The sequence below is a fragment of the Onychomys torridus genome, chromosome 20 (genome assembly GCF_903995425.1).
Source record: "Onychomys torridus chromosome 20, mOncTor1.1, whole genome shotgun sequence".
Taxonomy (NCBI): Eukaryota; Metazoa; Chordata; class Mammalia; order Rodentia; family Cricetidae; genus Onychomys; species Onychomys torridus.
The window spans coordinates 47,224,659-47,244,048 of record NC_050462.1 but is presented as its reverse complement, the minus strand read 5'-3'; the positions used below and the strand labels follow the sequence as shown (position 1 = coordinate 47,244,048).

The window sequence follows — 19,390 nt, the reverse complement described above, 5'->3', positions numbered from 1 at the left end:
ATTACCTTCATCCCTTGAGAGACAGAGTGAAGAGCAAACAAAACAAAACAAAACCCTAGCTCAAGGTTCTGAGAATTTATTTCCGGTACTGGTTGTCTCCAAGGGAAGACCGCAGAAAATGCGGGCATTGCTGTCAACCCCAGGAAACGCATAGCATCTCGAGAGCACTCAGACCTGCTGCCCGCTGAGGAGCGGACTGTTTTCACCGATGTGGCGAGTGCGGAAGACTGGGGGCAGGCGCAGCCAGTGGGTGCTACCGTGTGGCACGTGGGAAGCAGGACGAGTTGAGCCCTGCTTCATAAGTCTGCGCCTAGGATGGAGAGAAGAAGGGAAGGTGGTCAGCAGTGGTGTCCTGCCTGTGCAAATCCTACATCCCAGGTTTATGGCCATGACTTTCTCCTCTTTCTTACCCTACCTAGTGCTCATCTATTCTTGTCTCCCTAGCCCCTGCTATCCATCCCCCACTTAGCCCTATAAATTCCTCCACTTTGAGGCCCTTAGCACCTCTAGCTAGCTGGGGAGTCTGCCAACCCCCCTACCCACCCCCACCCCGCTTCTTGAGATAGGGTCTTACCATGTAGCTCTGGCTGTCCTGGAACTTACTCTGTAGACCAGGCTAGCCTCAGACTCACAGAGATCCACCTGTCTCTGCCTCCTACATGCTGAAACTAAAGGCCTATGCCACCACGTCCTGCTGAATGTCCCTTTCTCATTGGTGAATAACTTGCTTCACCCCAACTTCCCTGTTTTTGTTTTTTAACTTTTATTTACTTGGGGGGGGGGGCAGCACGTGCCACAGTACACATGTGGAAGCCAGAGGGAAATTTTTTGGAATTTGTTCTCTCCTATGGGCCCCAGGGATTGATTTCAGGTGGTCAGCCTTGGTGGCAGGTGCTTCCTCACCAAGCCAAATCACTGACCTCTGACCCGCTCTTAATAGTAACCACAGCTTCACATCATCAATTGTTTCACACCCCAAGAGGCTTGCCCACATAGCTTCTAATGCCATTAATCCTCAGACATTTAAAGCTACTTCAAAGGTACCACAAGAAGACCGCAGCCCGGGCTTGTCTGACTTCCCTACCTGGGCTCTCCTGGACACCATGCTTCCTTAAAGGGAGTGGCAGTTCTGTCACCCCTGAAAGAAGCGTGGGTGATGGTGATAGTGGATGAGGGTCAGGATGGCAGGGCTCTTACCTGTATATCAGAGATGCAAGGGCCACAGCCATCAACACCAGTAAGATGCCTACAAGCAAGGGAGCCTGCCCGAGGCCACCGCCTTGATCTGTAAGCAGAACCCCAGATGCTGCCTCAGTGTCTGCCCCCCCCCCCCACAGCTGTCCTCTGCCCATGCCCATTCTCCTAGTTCTTGTCCATGGACCTACCAGGAACAACAATTTGGGTGCTGGCCACTGCCAGGCTGTTGGCATCAGCCAAAGACACATTGAGGCAATAGGTCCCTGAGCCACCTTTCAGCACCTGGTGTAGGACCAGCTGGCAGTCTGGGCTTGGTGGTACAGGCTGGCATAGCCTCTGGGCAGGGGGCTGACACCCTGGCGATGAAATGTCCATACAAGCTTCGTTGGGTAGCCTGAAAGAGTATGAGTTTTCATCAAGAGATCTGAGAAGAGATAGAACAACAGGAAGAACGACAGTCGTTCCAAAGAGTTAACCGGGCGACCAGCAGGACACTCACCCGCCTTGACAGGACACAGTCAGCTCAAATGCATCACCCTTGCTGGATGGTACGGCTTGCAGGATCTCAGCATTTTCAATACCCTCTGCAAAGTTGCAGCTTTTTAAGTTAGTATTCCTCTACCAAGACCATACACAGGAAAGCCCAAGGGATGTTCTTCCAATACTATCTCTGTATTCTCAAGTAATTTCTCCCAAGGTATGCTCCTACTGCTGCCCAGCCCAGGCAGCCTATACCTCCCTTCCTCAGTCCCCAACATAGGGAAGACTCACGGACGATGTCCAGGGTGAGGGAAAAAGAACCATATCGATAAAGAACACAATCCAAGGGAACTTGTCTCTTCACAAGCATTAGAGTGTCTGTGCCATCCAGTAGAGGGGTAATGGATCCTGGCAGGAAAAGATTTAAGTCAAGAGATATCACTCTCTTGGAGACAGAGACCAAGCAGGCATTGCCCCAGGTGCAGCCAAGGCTACATGCTAGAGTGACTGGCTTCGAATCAGCCAAGAGCTGGTAGGTCTCATTTTATAGCTAAGGAAGCTATGTTAGAAAGAAAAAAATGCTGGTTTTTTGTTTGTTTGTTTGTTTGTTTTGTTTTGCCCACATAGTCAGGGAAAGAGAACACACACACACACACACACACACACACACAGCTCCAGAGCTGGAGAGATGCCTCCGTGGTTCAAAGTACTGGTTACTCTCGTAGAGAAACTGAGTTTGACCCCCAGCACCTACACAGTGGCTTACAACATCTGTACCTCCACATCCAGGGGAAGGGACCTGATGCCCCTTCTGGTCTCCATGAGCACCAGGCACACAAGCAGTACATATAAATGCAGGCAAAACACCATACACATTTTTTTTTTAATGAAGAAAAAAATAAATGACAAAAAAAAGGCTCCAGATATTTATCATGTTTCCACACTGGGCTAGGTCTTGGACTAGACAGTTGGCCTATGTCAACCCATTCAGCATCAGCTCTCACTCATTTATTTTGTTTTGCAGTGGAAATCCAGGAGTGGAGAACGCAGGATCAGTCTGTCAGAACCTGAAGCATCTCTGCGTTTATCCTTGAACAGGACATATGATAGAGCTTTGTGAATGACCACAGGCTGTCCCCTTGGCTTCCTAGCTGTTATCCTTGGAGGGGAAAATCCAGTTCACTCTCCCCTTGTGACTGGGGGAAAATCTCATTTCCTGAACGCTACATCTCTTGCATGTGGTGGAGGCTTTGGAGCTAGTGAGAATTCCTAGGCGGCCACAATGCTACAGAAAGGACTGGTGAGCGTCTGGATCTTGGGTTAAGACTTCAGAGTAGAGAAATGATGGATAACCCACCTCCAAGAACCTCATTTACATGTTCTTACCTGTAGAACTTTCTGTAGGCAGAAACGGGCTAGCATCTGGACCCTCAGGTTCAGGAGTGGGTAACTCTTCAGTGGTACTTTCCACCAATTCTGTGGTCGTTGCTTGTGCAACTGTGGCTCCAGAGGGCCTTGTGGGTGTGGTGCCGGTACCCTCTATAGTTGACATCTCTGCCGTTGTGGTATCTGGGACTGCTGAGGTCAGCTGCCGCTCAGGGGTAGTAGTAGTTGTGCCCTCTGTGGTTGGCATTTGTATAGCTGTGGTCCCAGAGGGCTCTGTAGTTGGCATCTGGCCAGCTGTAGTACCCCCAACTTTTGCAGTGGTCCCTTGTCCAGATGTGGTTCCAGGTGTCTCTGCAGTTGGCATGTAGCCATCTGTGGTACCTGGGACTGGGGAGGAGCCACAGGAAACAAGAGGGATAGCAGCCTGCAGTACCACCTGGGCAGTGACGGAGCCGGACTCCAGATATGTGTGAGTGACCTCAACTGCCCGAGAGATCAGGGTCCCAGAGTTGTCTCCAAAGTCCCAGGTGTAGGAGAGGTCAGCCTCAACCAAATAGCCACTGGGATCGTGAAGCTGAAGGGCAAAGATGAGAGGCTGGTTTCTCAGGAAGTGCTTGTTTCCTCCATCCAAGGCCTGCAGCTGGGACACACTCACGGCGAAGGGGACCTGGTCTGGGGTTGGAGCCGGAAAAATTAAGAGCCCAGCCTGAGTCACATCTTTTTCACAGCCACCTTCTTTACACACAAGCTGACTAGCCAGGTCTTTGTCTCAAAGCCCCACATTTCTCTGCCCAGGTCTTTGTCCCCTCCCCTTCGAAGATTGGATATTACTTCCTCTTTCTTGTCCAAGCCAGCCTCCCTACCTCATGCCCTCTGCCGGCCTGGCCTTGTTCCTCTCTATGCTCTTACCAGTAATGGTGAAAGTCGAACTGGAGTGAGCAAGGGGCACGTAGCTCTGGGACCCCCGTCGGTGGTACACCGTCACTTCCATGGTGTGTGTGCCAAGCCTCGCGTGGCCTGTTGCAATGCTCAGCCTGGACACTGGGCCCCCCAGAACTTGCCAGTATTGTCCTGAGAGTTTTTGAGACAAAAGCAGAGAAGAGGGGGGTCACAACTGGTTAAGGAAAACAGAGAGGTACAGTTTGAAAAAGGCTTCAGAGAAGGGAGGTTGAGGATTTCCTCCAGGTGTTTGGAAGAGTGGGTTCCTTGGGTAGGATTATATTGGGAAGGGGTGGCTAGGAGACCTCACCCCAGGTCTTCCAAACATAGACAAAGCTTCTTCTTGGAGGCTGAGGACCAGACGGGCAGGGTCCACCATCAGGGAAGATGCAGGCGTCGTCAGGTTCCTGTGGATACACTGGCTGTCCTCCCCACACCTGGCTCCCTGGAAGGTAGATACAGTCAACCTCAAGCCCCGGCCTTCTTTTGTGCACACTCAAACTCCTAAAATAGTTCCGAGTGGAATAGTACTGTAGAAGTAAGTACTCCTTAGCTGGAACTACAGTCTCCATACTATAACCCATACGGGATTGGTAGTTGGAGAGTGGGGATGTATGGAAACCACAACTTGAGATTCATATGCATCTCGAACATAAATAAAAGACTGGCTAGCCATAGAATAAAATGTTTACAATGGCTCTCTTGAGTGTAAGAGCAGCAGCAGCTAACATTAAATATTTACTGTAGGTCCGTGCAACCCTGCTGAGCACTGTATATAGATGAGCCTGTTTTCATCTTGATAATAATCTGTCAAGAGACCACACACTATAGGCAGGCAGGAAAACAAACTCACAGCAACTTACCCGGCCAGGGTCACATCTAGTTAGTGATGGATTAACATCTAAGCCCATGCAACTTCAGGAATCTGCTGTTCTCTAATTTGGAAACTATGATTTTATCTGCATTTTCTAATTTTAGTGCAATAAGTATATATTACATTTTATATATTTACAATATATATTGACTGTATTGAATATAAACATAATTTTTTAAGAGAGTCTATGGGGGATAACGGTAAATGGAATAGCACTTGACAAGCATGAGAAGCCCTAGGTTTGAACCCAGTACTGTTAAAAAATGGAAGAAAGCCGGGCGGTGGTGGCGCATGCCTTTAATCCCAGCACTCGGGAGGCAGAGCCAGGCAGATCTCTCTGAGTTGAGGCCAGCCTGGGCTATAGAGTTCCAGGAAAGGCGCAAAGCTACACAGAGAAACCCTGCCTCGAAAAACCAAAAATAAATAAATAAATAATAAATTAAAAAAAAAAAAAAAAAAAAGAAGAGGAACCGAGTGGTACATGCCTTTGATTCCAAGGATCTCTGAGGCCACCCTGGTGTACAGAGCAAGTTCAGGACAGCCAGGACTACACAGAGAAACCTACCTCGAAACAACAAAAAGAAGAGGAGGAGAAGGAGGAAGGTTTTCCCTGGGTTTACTGGAGATACGTGGGAATCTGAGCCCCCAGAATAAGGTTCAGGAGGTACTGAGAGAGGTACTAACCATTGACGTTGGTGTTGTTGGCCCAGATAACTTGCCCATCTGGCAGTACCTTCTGACTTTCAGGGAAGTGTAGGGTAATGGAAAAGGAGGCATTTGCACCAACCAGCGTAGGTCCATCATTTCTGACCTCCAGAGACACCTGGCCACCTGGGAAGGGATGCTGCATTAGCTGAGAGGCCGGCTTCTCTTCTCCGAATCTCTCTGCCAACCTGCTTCAGTTTAACCTAGTTCTTACTCTCTTCCCATCCAGTTCCCACCATGCCTTTCCCCAGAATATTCAAATCCTACCTCTCCAGCAGTCAGGCCCCTGCACCTCTGTCCACTCAGGGTACAGCTGTCTGTTCCAGGCATGAGTTCCAAGTTGCCGGGGGACACCAAGCCAGTCCTGGTTTCTGGATCCTAAAAGGAATGTGCCATAAGATCCTAGGATCTACCACTGAGCTGTATTCTCAACCCTCTTCTTACTTTTCTTTAAATGCTTTTATTAAAAATTTTTAGCTGCAGGCTGGAGAGATGGCTCAGAGGTTAAAAGCCCTGGCTGCTCTTCCAAAGGTCTTGAGTTCAGTTCCCAGCAACCTCATTGTGGCTCACTGCTATCAGTCATGAGATCTGCTGTCCTCTTCTGGTGTGCAGGGATACATTCAGACAGAACACTGCTTACATAATAAAGAATAAAAAAAATTAAAAAAATTTTAATATACATTTAATTCATCACTCGGGAGGCAGAAGCAGGAGGACATGTGAGTTTGAGGCCAGCCCGGCTTACAGAGTGAGTTCCAGGACAGCCAGGGCTACACAGAGAGACCCACTCTCAAAAAATTACAGAAACAAAAAATTTTTTGTGTTTGTTTTTTTGAGACAGAGTTTCTCTGTGTAGCTCTGGCTATCCTGAAACTTGCTCTGTAGACCAGGCTTGGCTCGAACTTATAGAGATCCCCCTGCCTCTGCCTCCCAAGTGCTGGGATTAAAGGCACACATCATCACATCTGAAATGCTCTTTAAAATTTTTATTTATTTATTTAAATACTTTATTTCTGTGTGTGTATGCTCACATACACATATGTACACACATGCACACACACACACTAGACCATGGGGGTATATGTGGAGGTTAGATAAATTTAATTAAAGTTTGAAAAGCTTATGGTACTAGATTGAGCCCAGGGTTGTAAGCACATTGGGAAACACTTAATTTTGTTTTTTGTTTTTGTTTTTGTTTTTGTTTTTGTTTTTTCCCCCGAGACAGGGTTTCTCTGTGTAGCTTTTGTGCCTTTCCTGGAACTCGCTTTGGAGACCAGGCTGGCCTCGAACTCACAGAGATCTGCCTGGCTCTGCCTCCCGAGTGCTGGGATTAAAGGCGTGGGCCACCACCACCCGGCACACTTAATTTTTTTATTGTTCCTTTTTTAAATAAGGTATCATGTAACCCAGGTTGAGCTCAAACTCACTATGAAGCCAGAATGGCCGTGATCCTTTTGCTGGCACTTCCAAATGCTAGGATTACAAGCCTGTACCACCACACCCAGATTATGCAGTACTGGGAAGGAACCTATCACCTACTACATGTTACGCAAGCAACTCAGCTGAGCTACAGCCCCCAGGACAGTACTTCCCCCATTCCCCCCTCCCACATATTTCTAGACAAGACTTTAGATTATAGAACCAAGCTGGCCTTCAACTCATGATTACCCTGTCTCAGCCTCCTAAATGCTGGGAATACAGGTAAGGCACCACGAACCTCTTTATTTACTTAAATGTCTATGAGAGTGCCACAGTGCATGTATGGAGGACAAAGCACTGGCCACAGGATTCAGTTCTCTCCTTCCACCATGTGGGTCTACGGGATTGAACTCAGGGCATCAGGCTAGCAGCAAGCACCTACCTTTACTTGCTGAACCGTCTCACCAACCCTGCTTATCTACTTCTGAGAGAGAGGGTTTCACTAGACAGCTCAGTCAGTCTGTCTTTATTTTTATTTTTTATTTATTTTCTTTCTTTCTTTCTTTTTTTTTTTTTTCCCGAGACAGGGTTTCTCTGTGTAGTTTTGGTGCCTGTCCTGAAACTCGCTTTGGAGACCAGGCTGGCCTTGAACTCACAGAGATCCGCTTGTCTCTGCCTCCCGAGTGCTGGGATTAAAGGCGTGCGCCACCACCGCCCGGCCAGAAATTTTTTTTAACATGGTGGTATTTGTATTTTAAAAAGGCCACTGTGGCATCAGGACATGGTGGTTCACAAAAGTAATCTCAGTCAGTACTCAGGAGTCTTTGGCAAAAGACTCACCATGAGGTTGAGGCCAGCATGAACTACATAATAAGTTCCAGACTAGCCTGGTCTACACAACTTTGTCTCAAAAGAAAGGAAGAGGAGGAGGAGGAGGGGGAGGGAGAGGGGGAGGGGAAGGGGGAGGCGAAGGTGAAGAAGAAGAAGAAGAAGAAGAAGAAGAAGAAGAAGAAGAAGAAGAAGAAGAAGAAGAAGAAGAAGAAGAAGAAGAGAAGAAGAAACTGTGGCAAAAATGAGGGAGGAACAGACCCAGGTTGGAGGTGGGGACAAAGCAGACATGATATTACAATTAAATTGGGCATAGTGTCTCATGTCTGTAATCTTAACACTCAGAAGACAGAAGCATTGCAAAGTTGGAGGCCAGCCAGGTCTTCGTAGTAAGTACCAGGACAACTGGGGTTACACTGGGAGACCAGGGCTAAACATAGATCTGACAAGAGAAGCCCATATAGTGGGCTTCCACATCCCTTCACCCAAATCCAAAAGCTACCCACATTTTGATACATTTGCTTTATCCTTATTAGTTGCTGTTTTTGTCTATGTATTCAGAAGAGAATGTCAGGCAAGCGAGATGGCTTATTGGGTAAAGATACTTTCTGCCTAGCCTGACAACCTGAGTTTGATCCCCCAGACTCACATGGTAGAAGAATAATTAAAGTCAGTGTTCAAAATGTAAGCACAGTATCTTAAGAGCCTCAGATGTGTGGGTATGGACAGGACATTTCCCAAAATACATTGGGAACTTAGCAAAAGGAAACAAAAAGCTGGCAGCACATACCTGTCTGTGATTCTGGCACGCAGGAGGAAGAATCAAAAGGATCTACTACAAAGTGAGTTCAAGGCCAGTCTGGGATACAAGGGACCCAAGGAATGAAAAACAAACATACAATAACCCTAGAAATTGCAGTATAAATGAAGAAGCCAGAGTAGGGAACTTTCTAGAAGTTTGTGAGACCAGGGATCCAGAGAGAGAAAAGGGGGCTGTGATATGATGTAATATATGTAAGATATAGTATATATACTGTAGTATAGCAGAAAATGTCCTTATCCCGATTCTAACGTCCATGGGGAAGCCAGAGATGCTGCTGGGGGTTGGTCTGTGGTCATCTCAAAGAGTGTTCGACCACTGAAGCAAGAGCAGTCATAAGACACACCATTCTTTTTTGACTGCCCACTCTCCCTCCTCAGCAGCACGGGACATTCCAGACCCTCTGGCCACCCTTAACTCCCTCCCCTTTGCTCCCGTCACGAGGCTTCAATCCCCCAGAGTCCTTTCATGTGATGCTCAGCTGAGACCCTTCTGCTTGTCTCTCCTAGCCCTGGAATGTAAGGCCTGGGCTATAGTCATCCATACCCACCCCAAGTGCAGAAAGTCTTATTGGATACCACAGTCTCTTTCTTTCCACTTTAAATCTCCTACCACAAGCACTGAAGATATTACGTAAAGGATCTGGCATTCATTTTACCTCCTTGGAGCCCCTGTTTCGGCTGCCTGTCTGCCTTCTTGTCCCTTGAGTCAGATAGGAACAGTCTATGCTCAATCCTAAATTTCACATATAAAGCTGGGCACCATGGTTTATATCTGGAATCCCAGTACTTAGGAGGTAGAAGCATGAGGATCAGGAGTTCAAGGCTATTCTTGTCTTGAACTAATGAAGCAAACAAAACTATATCCTCACTAAGTCAAATAGGGCAAGCCTGAAATATTTTGACATGTCTTGTTAGAAGGGGGAAACCCGGAGCAGGTGTTCAACATGGCACTTGCCCCTGACCACACACGCACACTCACCTTCTATGGCCCCCACAGCCAGCAGACCACTCAGCAGGAACAGAGGGAGCGAGCATCTTCTTGGCACACCCATCCTGTTCTTCCTTTCAGCAGCCAAAGGTGCCAGGGGGTGTGGGAATGAACCCCTATATAGAAAGGGGTTCATTTGCATAGCCCTTCCTCCTGTCCCTCTAGAGGAGGGGAAACCTGGGAAGCAGGAGAGGGCCAGAACTGATTTCAGTCCCTGGATGCTCCATTCTCATCCCACTGCTCAATGACAGTTTCTGGCTTCACTAGGGTCACGTTCATCCTGACACACACGATCGTTCTGGAAACGGTTGACTGATGGGCAGCCACAATTCACGTACTTCACAGTCACGATTCAGCAAGAGAGCGAAGCCATGAATTGAGGCAAACGACGCATCCCTTAAGACAGAAACAGCTCCTTTATTCAACAGCGGTCCGAAGGGGCTGGGAGTGTAGATTCCCAGCCATAAATCAACAAAACCAACCAACGATCCACGGACCGCTAAAACAGTGACACAGGCTTGAGCTAGGCTGAGAAACGACTTTGTTAGATAGCCTAAGAATCCTTTACAATAAGAGCCCTGGCGCGCAGGAGGCAATGCCAGACGGACCTCTGCTAGTTCGAAGCCAACCTGATTTTTTTTTTTAACGCATTCCAGCCGGCCGGGGCTGCATTATATGAGATTCTGTCTCAAAAAAGGAGGGTAGGAGTGCTGGAGAGACGGCTCCAGTTAAGAGCGTACGCTGTTCTTGCAGAAGGATCAGAGTTCGGCTCCAGCGCCCAAGCCTGTCGTGGCGGCTCACAACCGCCTCTAACTTCGGCTCCGGACGATGCGCGGTGAAAACCTAAACACGGACACGCACGCATGCACCTAAGTGTGCATAATTGAAACTAAAATAGATACATTTAATGATTCCTAGGTTTCTGCTTTTTAAAGGAGTCTCTCTTGGCTAGGTAGGATTTTAATCTCACTTCAGGGGCGGTGAAAATTGTGAGCGAAAGGTAAGGAAATCCGCAGACCGGGCAGGACGCCAGTTCCGGCCGGCGGAGCCCGACCCAGGAACCGGGGGGGAAAGTGGCCGTGCGGCCCCTTCATTCCGCCCGCCCGGGGCGGGGAATTGGCGGCCCGAGCGCGGGGTCCGGCCCGCCCTCGTGACGCCGACCAATCCGAAGGGTGGAAGGCGGAGCCAGGGAAACGCGGGAAGGAGGGGCGGGGCCTCGGCGGGCCGTCTGGAGCCGTGGGGGAGGCGGCAACATTGTTTCAAGTTGGACAAATTGTCAAGGGCTGAGCTCTGCTTGCGTTCCATCCCGAGCTGGGGCTGCCGTGCTCACCGGGGCCCCCAGGTCCTCCGCCCCGAGTGTTGGGCCCGTTTCCTTCAGGGTTCCCGGGCCCCGCTCCCGGGGGCCTGAGCCGCCTCACTCGCGCTCCATGGAGAACTTCCAAAAGGTGGAGAAGATCGGAGAGGGCACGTACGGAGTGGTGTACAAAGCCAAAAACAAGTTGACGGGAGAAGTGGTGGCGCTTAAGAAAATCCGGCTCGACACGTGAGTGGCCTCCGGAGCCGGAACTCCTCTCCCGGGACCTCTGGACTGTCCGTCGCCGTCCCCCGCCCCCCCATCCCCAACCCCCTACCCCAACAGGCGGGTAGCCGTCCGTCCCGGACCGGAAGGTAGCGGGGAGGGACTCCGAAGTGAAGGGTGTGTTGGCGGACGGTAGACGCTCCGGAGACTGTCGGGGGCTGGAATTCAGAGGAAACTTTGCTCTCGTGCTCCACCGGGTGTGCTCCCAAATCTGCAAGCCGGGAGGCTTGGGGAGAGAAAGTGGGGGCTGAGGGCCGAGGTGGGGTCGGGGAGTGTTCATAGCGCTGGGTTATGTAGGAGCCGGAGAAAGTAGTTCCCTTCTGAATGGAGAGCCTTCCTGCTGCTCCAGCCCCGTGCTTAGAACCCTCGCCCTCTTTCCAAAGGATGGCAGTTGAGACTCACTGGCCCGCTGGGGAGGCAGGGAGAGACTCTCACTCCCCTCCCCTTTTTACCTTTCCCCTGCTTCACGTTCACCTGGAGGCTCTACTTACCTTCCACTGGGAAAAGAGGAAATAATTGACCTTAAAAATGCCTAAAAGCCACACCCTGACTACCCAGGAATTAACTCCTGACAGTACCTCCCTTTCTGACTTCCTGAGGGGCCTGGGGCGGGGGGTGATGTCTCCGTGGGAGAGCAATGTGTGTAACCATATTCTCACCTGTTTTCCCGACCCCTCCAAGTGAGACTGAAGGTGTACCCAGTACTGCCATCCGAGAGATCTCTCTGCTGAAGGAGCTTAACCACCCTAACATTGTCAAGTGAGTAAAGTCTTGAGAGATGATGCTCACCGAGATGAACTCTCTTGGTTTAGCCTCACAATCTCGCTCACTCAACTCGGTGTCCTGGACCTTCTCCTGCAGGCTGCTGGATGTCATCCACACGGAAAATAAGCTTTATCTGGTTTTTGAGTTTCTGCACCAGGACCTCAAGAAGTTTATGGATGCCTCTGCTCTCACTGGTATCCCTCTTCCCCTCATCAAGGTAATCCTCTTCAATTCCAGCCCACATATTTTGGGGAAACTAGAGGCAGGTAATTCAGACTGGTAAAGATTTATTTTGGCTTTTTTTTTACCCACCCCCCAGACTCCAACACTTCCCACCCCACCCACATTTATTTATTTATTTATTTTTGTTTTTTGTTTTCTGAGACAGGGTTTCTCTGTGTAGTTTTGGAACCTGGCCTGGAACTCACTCTGTAGCCCAGGCTGGCCTCGAACTCACAGAGATCCGCCTGCCTCTGCCCCCCCAGTGCTGGGATCAGAGGCGTGCGCCGCCACCGCCCGGCTCCACTCCCCTTTATTAGTGTTGCTTTTCCTGTTCATTATAGTCATTAACCATGGGATGGACAGAAGAAGAATCAAAATTGAGCTCCTGCGAGCCAACCTAGGCAGATCAGATAACACTCAGATAATGGGGTTGAGGGCGATTGGTAGGTTCCTCCGGAAAAATTTCCCAGCTGTGATGTGGGAGAAATAGCAGAGCTGGGTTCACTGCTGGAGCTAATGAATGCGTCAGCAGGTATATATCCAGCACACAGTTATTTAACGCCTTCAGCATGCTAGGCACAGGGGTTTGAAAGGGTTGCAAAAATTGAGTAATATCTGGTCTTTATCCTTGACAGGCTGAAAATTCAATGAAAGAGATAGCTATTAAAGGTGTGGTTATGTTGTAGCTATGTGTGTTAGCTCATGCTTGTAATCCTAAGACTCAGGAGGCGGAGGCAAGAGGATGTCTGTAAGTACAAGGACAGCCTAGGCTACAAAGTTCCAGGCTGGGAAGACACTATCTTAAAAACAAACAAAGATAGCAGGTAAAGGTCCCTGTCTCCGAGTCTGATGACCTGATGACCCAAACTCCCCAGGTCCCACACAGTACAAGAAAACCAACTCCTGCAAGTTGTCTGAATTCCTCATATGCACTATGGCATGCCCCCCCCCACCAACAAATAAAAATGTAATCTAAAGAATTAAACAACCCCCAAAGTATGTAGTGGAGCTATCATCTAATACAGTTAAGGCTTTCTTTCATTTTGAGGGCAAAGAACAAGTTGTATCTGTTCACTGTGGTGATTGAACAAATCTCCCTCTCTCCTTTATCAGAGCTATCTGTTCCAACTGCTCCAGGGCCTAGCATTCTGCCATTCCCACCGAGTCCTACACCGAGACCTTAAGCCCCAGAATCTGCTTATCAATGCAGAGGGGTCCATCAAATTGGCAGACTTTGGACTAGCAAGAGCCTTTGGAGTCCCTGTTCGTACCTATACTCACGAGGTAAGTCCCTCTGTGCTTTTCTTTAAGAATCTTGGGAGATGTTCATAACAGTATTCACAAATTACCAAGATACCAGGATAGGAGTTCCTCAGTAAATGGAATCTCTGAGCACCCAAGGGTCTTTTTTTCTTCTTGATTTTTTGAGACAGGGTTTCTCTGTTAACAGTCCTAGCTGTCCTGGAACTCCCTTTGTAAAGGGCCAGCTGGCCTTGAACTCACAGAGATCCGCCTGCCTCTGCCTCCCAAGTGCTGGGATTAAAGGCGTGCGCCACCACCACTGCCCGGCTAACCCAAGGGTCTTTACTCATTTATGTAAAGTGTAGGCGTGTCTTGCTTGCATGTATGTCTGTACCACCGCCCTGCCTGGTGCTCACAGAAATCAGAAGAAAGAGTTTGATCACCTGGAACTGTAGTTATAGATTGTTGTGAGCTGCCATATGGGTTTGGGAATTCAACCTGGGTCCTCTGCAAAAAGAAGCATTCTTTCCCCCCAAGACAGGGTTTCTGTGTAGCTCTGGAGCCTGTCCTGGACTAGCTCTGTAGACCAGGCTGGCCTCGAATTCACAGAGATCCACCTGCCTCTGCCTCCCGAGTGCTGGGATTACATTCGTGCCCAACCACCGCCCGGCAAACAAGCACTATTAACCGCTGAGCCTCTCTCCAGCCCTTAACCAAAGGGTCTTAGCATAAGCACTGAATTCATACTATAAGGTTACCTGGACTTAGATACTAAGCCAGGAAGGCTGGTTGGCATACATACCATTTAAATGTCACAGATTTTTCCAGGAACATCCCAAATCTTCGGGTTCAGAATACAAGACTGGGGTTAGAGAGATAGTTCAGTAGTTAAGAACATATGATGCTCTTGCAGGCGAACTGTATTCAGTTCCCAGAGCCCACGTCAGGCAGTTTACAGTAATCACCCTTACCTCCAGCTCCAAAGTTTCAGACACTTTCTTCTGGCCTCAGAGGGCACTGCACAGCTGTGTAAAGTACACAGACAGTGCGTGTATACACATTATTAAAGTAAAAAAAAAAAATAATAATAATAATAAAATCCCTCGTTAAAAGAGAGTCTGGGAGGTAGAGCTGGGTTTTGTTGAACTGAGGTATGTGACCTTGTGGTCCTCTTGCTCCCCAGGTAGTGACCCTGTGGTACCGAGCACCTGAAATCCTTCTAGGCTGCAAGTACTACTCCACAGCTGTGGACATCTGGAGCCTGGGCTGCATCTTTGCTGAAATGGTATGGAGGCTTGCCAGGTTCTATGCAGCCCACTCTTGCCCACATCCAAGAGCAAAACCCATTTCTTGACCTGGCCCCATGGCCCTTTATCACAGTGTTCTCTCATGTATCACCACTCTAGAGGTAGTTGCTCTGATACCAACTCCAGTTTTAGAATATCCCTAAATAGATGTAGTTACCTGGTATATATCTCTTATCCCCCAAATGGAGCTAAATCCATTCTGGACTCCTCAGCTGTTTGGTTTTATTTTTTTTTGTTTTTGTTGTTGTTTGGAGATGGTCTCACTGTAGCCCAGGCTGACTTTGTAGTCTTCATCTTCTGCTTCAGCTCCACTCCCTGCCACTCCGATCTAGCCCGTGGGACTGAGTTGACAGGCAGGAGCCACCCTGCTGGCCCCCTCATTCAGCTGTTTCAGCTTTAATCCTCAAATATTTGGAAGAATGAATTCCATTTAGTACAACAGGTGGCCCACAGGACACATGCTTCCAACGATAGCTACAAATGTGGCCTCAACACAGAATCAAAAACTTAACTTAAAATAGAGTGGGTTTGTATTTTGGTGGTGATGGGGCATTTTTGTTAGGTTTTTTGGTTTGTTTGTTTTTTTGGCAGGGGTGGGGGCTTTTTGTTTTGTTGCTTTTTTGTTTTTGGGTTTTTGTTTTTTACATCACAACCAAAGTTTCCCTCCTCCCAATTCCTCCCTTTGGTTTTTGTTTGTTTGTTTGTTTTTAGCTGAGGATCAATCAAACCCAGGGCCTTGTGCTTGCCAAGCAAGCGTTCTACCACTGAGCTAAATCCCCAACCCTTGTTTTTGTTTTTGTTTTTTTAACTTGGTTTCATGGTATTTAAGCTTAACCTTTGTGGATGACAGCATCATGTCACAGTGTCAAAAGTTTGGACGGGTCTGATTTTTTTGTCTTCTTCATTTAACCTATAGACCTATTCTTGGAAATAAGGAATTTAGTAAAGCTAAATGCGTTCAGCTGATCCACATCTATCATTTTTGTAGACTTGGTCATGCCCTGCCCCCTCAACCTCTGGCTTTTCAGTTTAAAGGATCCTTGAAGCCTAGCTTCATATGGAAGCTCTCATCCCATTTAATGCAACAGTGGATAGACAGATCAGTAATATTTTTTTGATCTTTTATCTGGGTTGAAACTGGGGGCTTGGAGACCGTTAGCTTAGATATAGAGATACATATAGAATGTGAATTTATCCACCAGTACCTTACAATTGCCCATATTCCTCTCTCAATTCATCAAAAAATATTTGTTAAGCACCTAGTGTGTACCCAGCACCATGCTAAGTGCTGTGGGGAACACAGAAGAAATGGAAGACACAGTCTCTGCCCGCTGTGCTCCTATCTAGAAGTGGCGGCATCACAAGGAGGGGGGATGACCGCAGTGTCTGCCCCGTACCCCGTGAGTGGCTCGGGATCCCTTTGCTGCGTTCAGTGGCACCCCAGACATTCACCCCCTCCCAGCCCCACCCAGCCTTGGGGATCTACAAAGCCATGGTTGGGGGAAGAAGGAGGGACGAGGAGACAGATGAAGGGACTTCATTGTCTCAAGCTCTGTATGACCGACCCCCGAAAAGCCCCGGGGAGGGAGTCATGGGGCCCTGCTGACCTTCCACTGCCTATGGGAACCTCCTCTGTACAGGGAGCAGTGTTGACTGACGTCAATGTGGGTCTTGGCCTCTCCTCTTTCCCCATTTCAGGTGACCCGACGGGCCCTGTTTCCTGGAGATTCTGAGATTGATCAACTCTTCCGGATCTTTCGGACTCTGGGGACCCCAGATGAGGTGGTCTGGCCAGGAGTTACAGCTATGCCTGATTATAAGCCGAGTTTCCCCAAGTGGGCTCGGCAAGATTTTAGTAAAGTTGTGCCTCCCCTGGATGAAGATGGACGGAGCTTGTTATCGGTAAGAGGCTGGAGTGGGGGTTGGGGATTTAGCTCAGTGGTAGAGCGTGTGCCTAGCAAGTGCAAGGCCCTGGGTTCAGTCCTCAGCTCCAGGAAAAAAAAAAAAGAGGCTGGAGTGGCCAGAGAAGAGAAGCTAAGCCCCTGGACTCCATTAGGATTACCCTTGTCTGTGACGCCTCTCCTAGGCTGGTTCAGATATGGGGAGGAGGGAAATGAGACTGGGTAAAACAACCCTGTTTTCTGGGTTTTTGTGTACACCTGCTCTCCCTCTGGTCCACTGTTACATCACTGAAATCAGAATATATTTCTCCCTCCAGCAAATGCTTCACTATGACCCCAACAAGAGGATTTCAGCCAAAGCGGCCCTGGCTCACCCTTTCTTCCAGGATGTGACTAAGCCAGTACCCCACCTCCGACTGTGATGTCCTTCCCAAAGGCCTCCTCACCCTTGGTCTGACTTGACTCTGGGCCTTTGGGACACACACAGGTCAGCCTTCTGCTCTTCCCTGGCTATCTTAGCACTCACGTTTTCTCTTGGCCAGCCAGTTCTGGGGGTTCAGAGGTGCAGGGAAAGATGAGACGGAAGGAGCAAGTTCTGGAATTACATGCACTTAACCCAGCTTCTGCCACCTTCTCTCCCTCCTAGTCATTACCAAGGAGGATTGGTATTCAAAAGAAAACACAACCGACCATTCTCTACCCCGCCCCCATGTCAAGTTTTACCATCCCAGTCTTAGACTGTCATAATTATTATGTCCCATGTTTAGGAAAACACACCCCAGAGTCCCTGTTGCCGCCACTGTTTTGTAAAAGACAACTGATAAGCAGAAATCTCAGTTGGGACATTTCAGAACCAAGCATCAGGGGTCTGTTTTAATGAGTTAGATTTAAAAAAAGTAGGTCCAAACAGTTGATACCTTAGTTTTAGTGTTTGGTCTCACCTGACAATCAAGGAGGCCCATCTGGAGAAGCAGAAATGCTTCCCTTCAGTGCTCTGTCTTACCTTCAGTCAGGAGGGGGCGGGGATTGGTCTGTTCACCGTGGTCTCACTAGGAGAGGTGAGAGACACTGGAATTTTTCTTTTAGCAATTTTATTGTTTTCTGGTGCTGACAGCTGAAACCCAGGACCTGGCCCTCACTAAGCAAGTGCACCACCAATGAGCCAGATTTCTAGCCCTTTTTGAGTTCCTCGGTTGTCAGAGGTCCCTGTCACCATCTTCCTCTGAGAGTCCCCTGTCACTCGGTAGGAGTGGAAGGGAGGCTTCAGAAGTCATTTTGAGAATGCTGGTACTTCTTAAATGCTTTGACCTGGGTAGGTCATTGGGGGAAATTTTCTATAAGAGAGTGGACAATTATATTTATATTTCAAGTTATAGTAGTTTGGCTATTTTAGTGTTTTGTTTTTTTCTTTTTTTTTTGTCAGTGTGGATGGATTTGTTACCATGTGCACTTTGGAATTTTGTAATTCAGTTGTTCAAAGAAAATATTTCTTTTATGATTTCCTTCTTCCTCCACCCCTTGTCCTCCGGTTAATATTATTTGTAATTCAGTTTGTAATTCATTAAAAGAAATATTCTCAGTTGTATAGTGAATCTCTTTCATACTTTATCATTTCTTTATTTACTGAAAGAATGGTGTGAGCGACAACCTGAATATGAGCCAGTGATTTAAATGATTTCAGAGCCCTCTTCCTAATGTCCGCCTATGCAGGACATCCCCCCATGTCTTTGCAGTGGGGTGGTTGTAAGGGTGAGCAAACTGGGTATTGTCCCCACTCACGGTAGGGAAATCAGCTTCTGTCCTACTTTTTCCTACCGACCAGCTAGCCCCTGCTTTTTTCCTGTTCACACCTGCACATGAAGAGAGAACACTGATTCAGTGTTCCTGTTACCAGCAACTTGACTGAGTGGGCTTTAGGAGGAGTCACCCCAACACCCCATTTCCCAGGAAGGAAGCTTTACCATTTGTGTAGGTTTGTGTTTGTTTTGGTTTTGAAATTATGTGTTCATGTGTGAGTATGTGAAAGGGAGTGTCCGCAGAGGCCAGGAGAGGGCATCGGAGCTCCTCCAGGCAGTGATGAGCCTTGTGGTGTGAGTGCTGGGAACAGATCTTGGGTTTTCTGTAAGAGCGGCACTTGCTCTGAACTAGGCTGCCGGAGGTCCTAGTTTCAGTCCTCACTACCACAGAAAATCCTCAGCAAAATTGTCTCAATGCTTTTTCACATTTACACACAATTCAGAAAATATCAACTATACGGAAAATTTAGGAGGTTCCAGTGTCTTCAGACTACCACTTTTTGTTGTTGTCATGGTTTTACACCCGTCAAAACATGGTCAGTCCACCCAAAAACACCTGTTCCCTAATGCTCCACTAAAAAGACCTTATGCGAGAAGTCCCTGGTTTCGGGTCCTCGGGAGGTCTCCAGCTTCACTTTCTCTCTGTGTGTGTGTGTGTGTGTGTGTGTGTGTGTGTTAATTTTGCATATCAGCCATGGGTTCCCCTGTCCTCCCCACCAGCTTCACTTTCTGTGTGGTGTGTGTGTGTGTGTGTGTGTGTGTGTGTGTGTGTGTGTGTGTGAATTTTGCATATCAGCCATGGGTTCCCCTGTCCTCTGGAGGTCTCCAGATTCACTTTCTGTGGTGTGTGTGTGTGTGTGTGTGTGTGTTAATTTTGCATATCAGCCATGGGTTCCCCTGTGTCGTGTCCGTCCCCCCCACACACACACTTTCTTGATTT

General features: G+C 48.3%; 2 protein-coding genes across 3 annotated transcripts; one reads left to right on the top strand and one right to left on the bottom strand.

Moving 5' to 3' along the window:
• Positions 1-86: 86 nt before the first annotated feature.
• Positions 87-10,380, bottom strand: Pmel (premelanosome protein). Its single transcript, XM_036169819.1, has 11 exons — positions 9,630-10,380; positions 5,849-5,959; positions 5,561-5,707; positions 4,313-4,447; positions 3,973-4,134; positions 3,064-3,735; positions 1,969-2,085; positions 1,697-1,781; positions 1,386-1,591; positions 1,198-1,285; positions 87-310 (listed from the first exon to the last, which is right to left on the bottom strand). The coding sequence occupies exons 1-11, from the start codon at positions 9,778-9,780 to the stop codon at positions 169-171; spliced, it is 2,016 nt and encodes a 671-aa protein (XP_036025712.1). The 5' UTR covers positions 9,781-10,380; the 3' UTR covers positions 87-168.
• Positions 10,381-10,849: 469 nt separating this feature from the next.
• Positions 10,850-18,238, top strand: Cdk2 (cyclin dependent kinase 2). 2 transcript variants are annotated; one of them, XM_036169837.1, is made up of 8 exons: positions 10,850-11,181; positions 11,899-11,976; positions 12,079-12,199; positions 13,318-13,488; positions 14,630-14,731; positions 16,010-16,153; positions 16,452-16,655; positions 16,972-18,238. In XM_036169837.1, exons 1-8 carry the CDS (start codon positions 11,066-11,068, stop codon positions 17,074-17,076), a joined length of 1,041 nt encoding a protein of 346 aa, XP_036025730.1. In that variant the 5' UTR covers positions 10,850-11,065; the 3' UTR covers positions 17,077-18,238. The 2 variants fall into 2 exon arrangements, with proteins under 2 accessions (XP_036025730.1, XP_036025731.1); XM_036169838.1 differs by lacking the exon at positions 16,010-16,153 and having other exon boundaries at positions 10,873-11,181; positions 16,972-18,177.
• Positions 18,239-19,390: the final 1,152 nt, after the last annotated feature.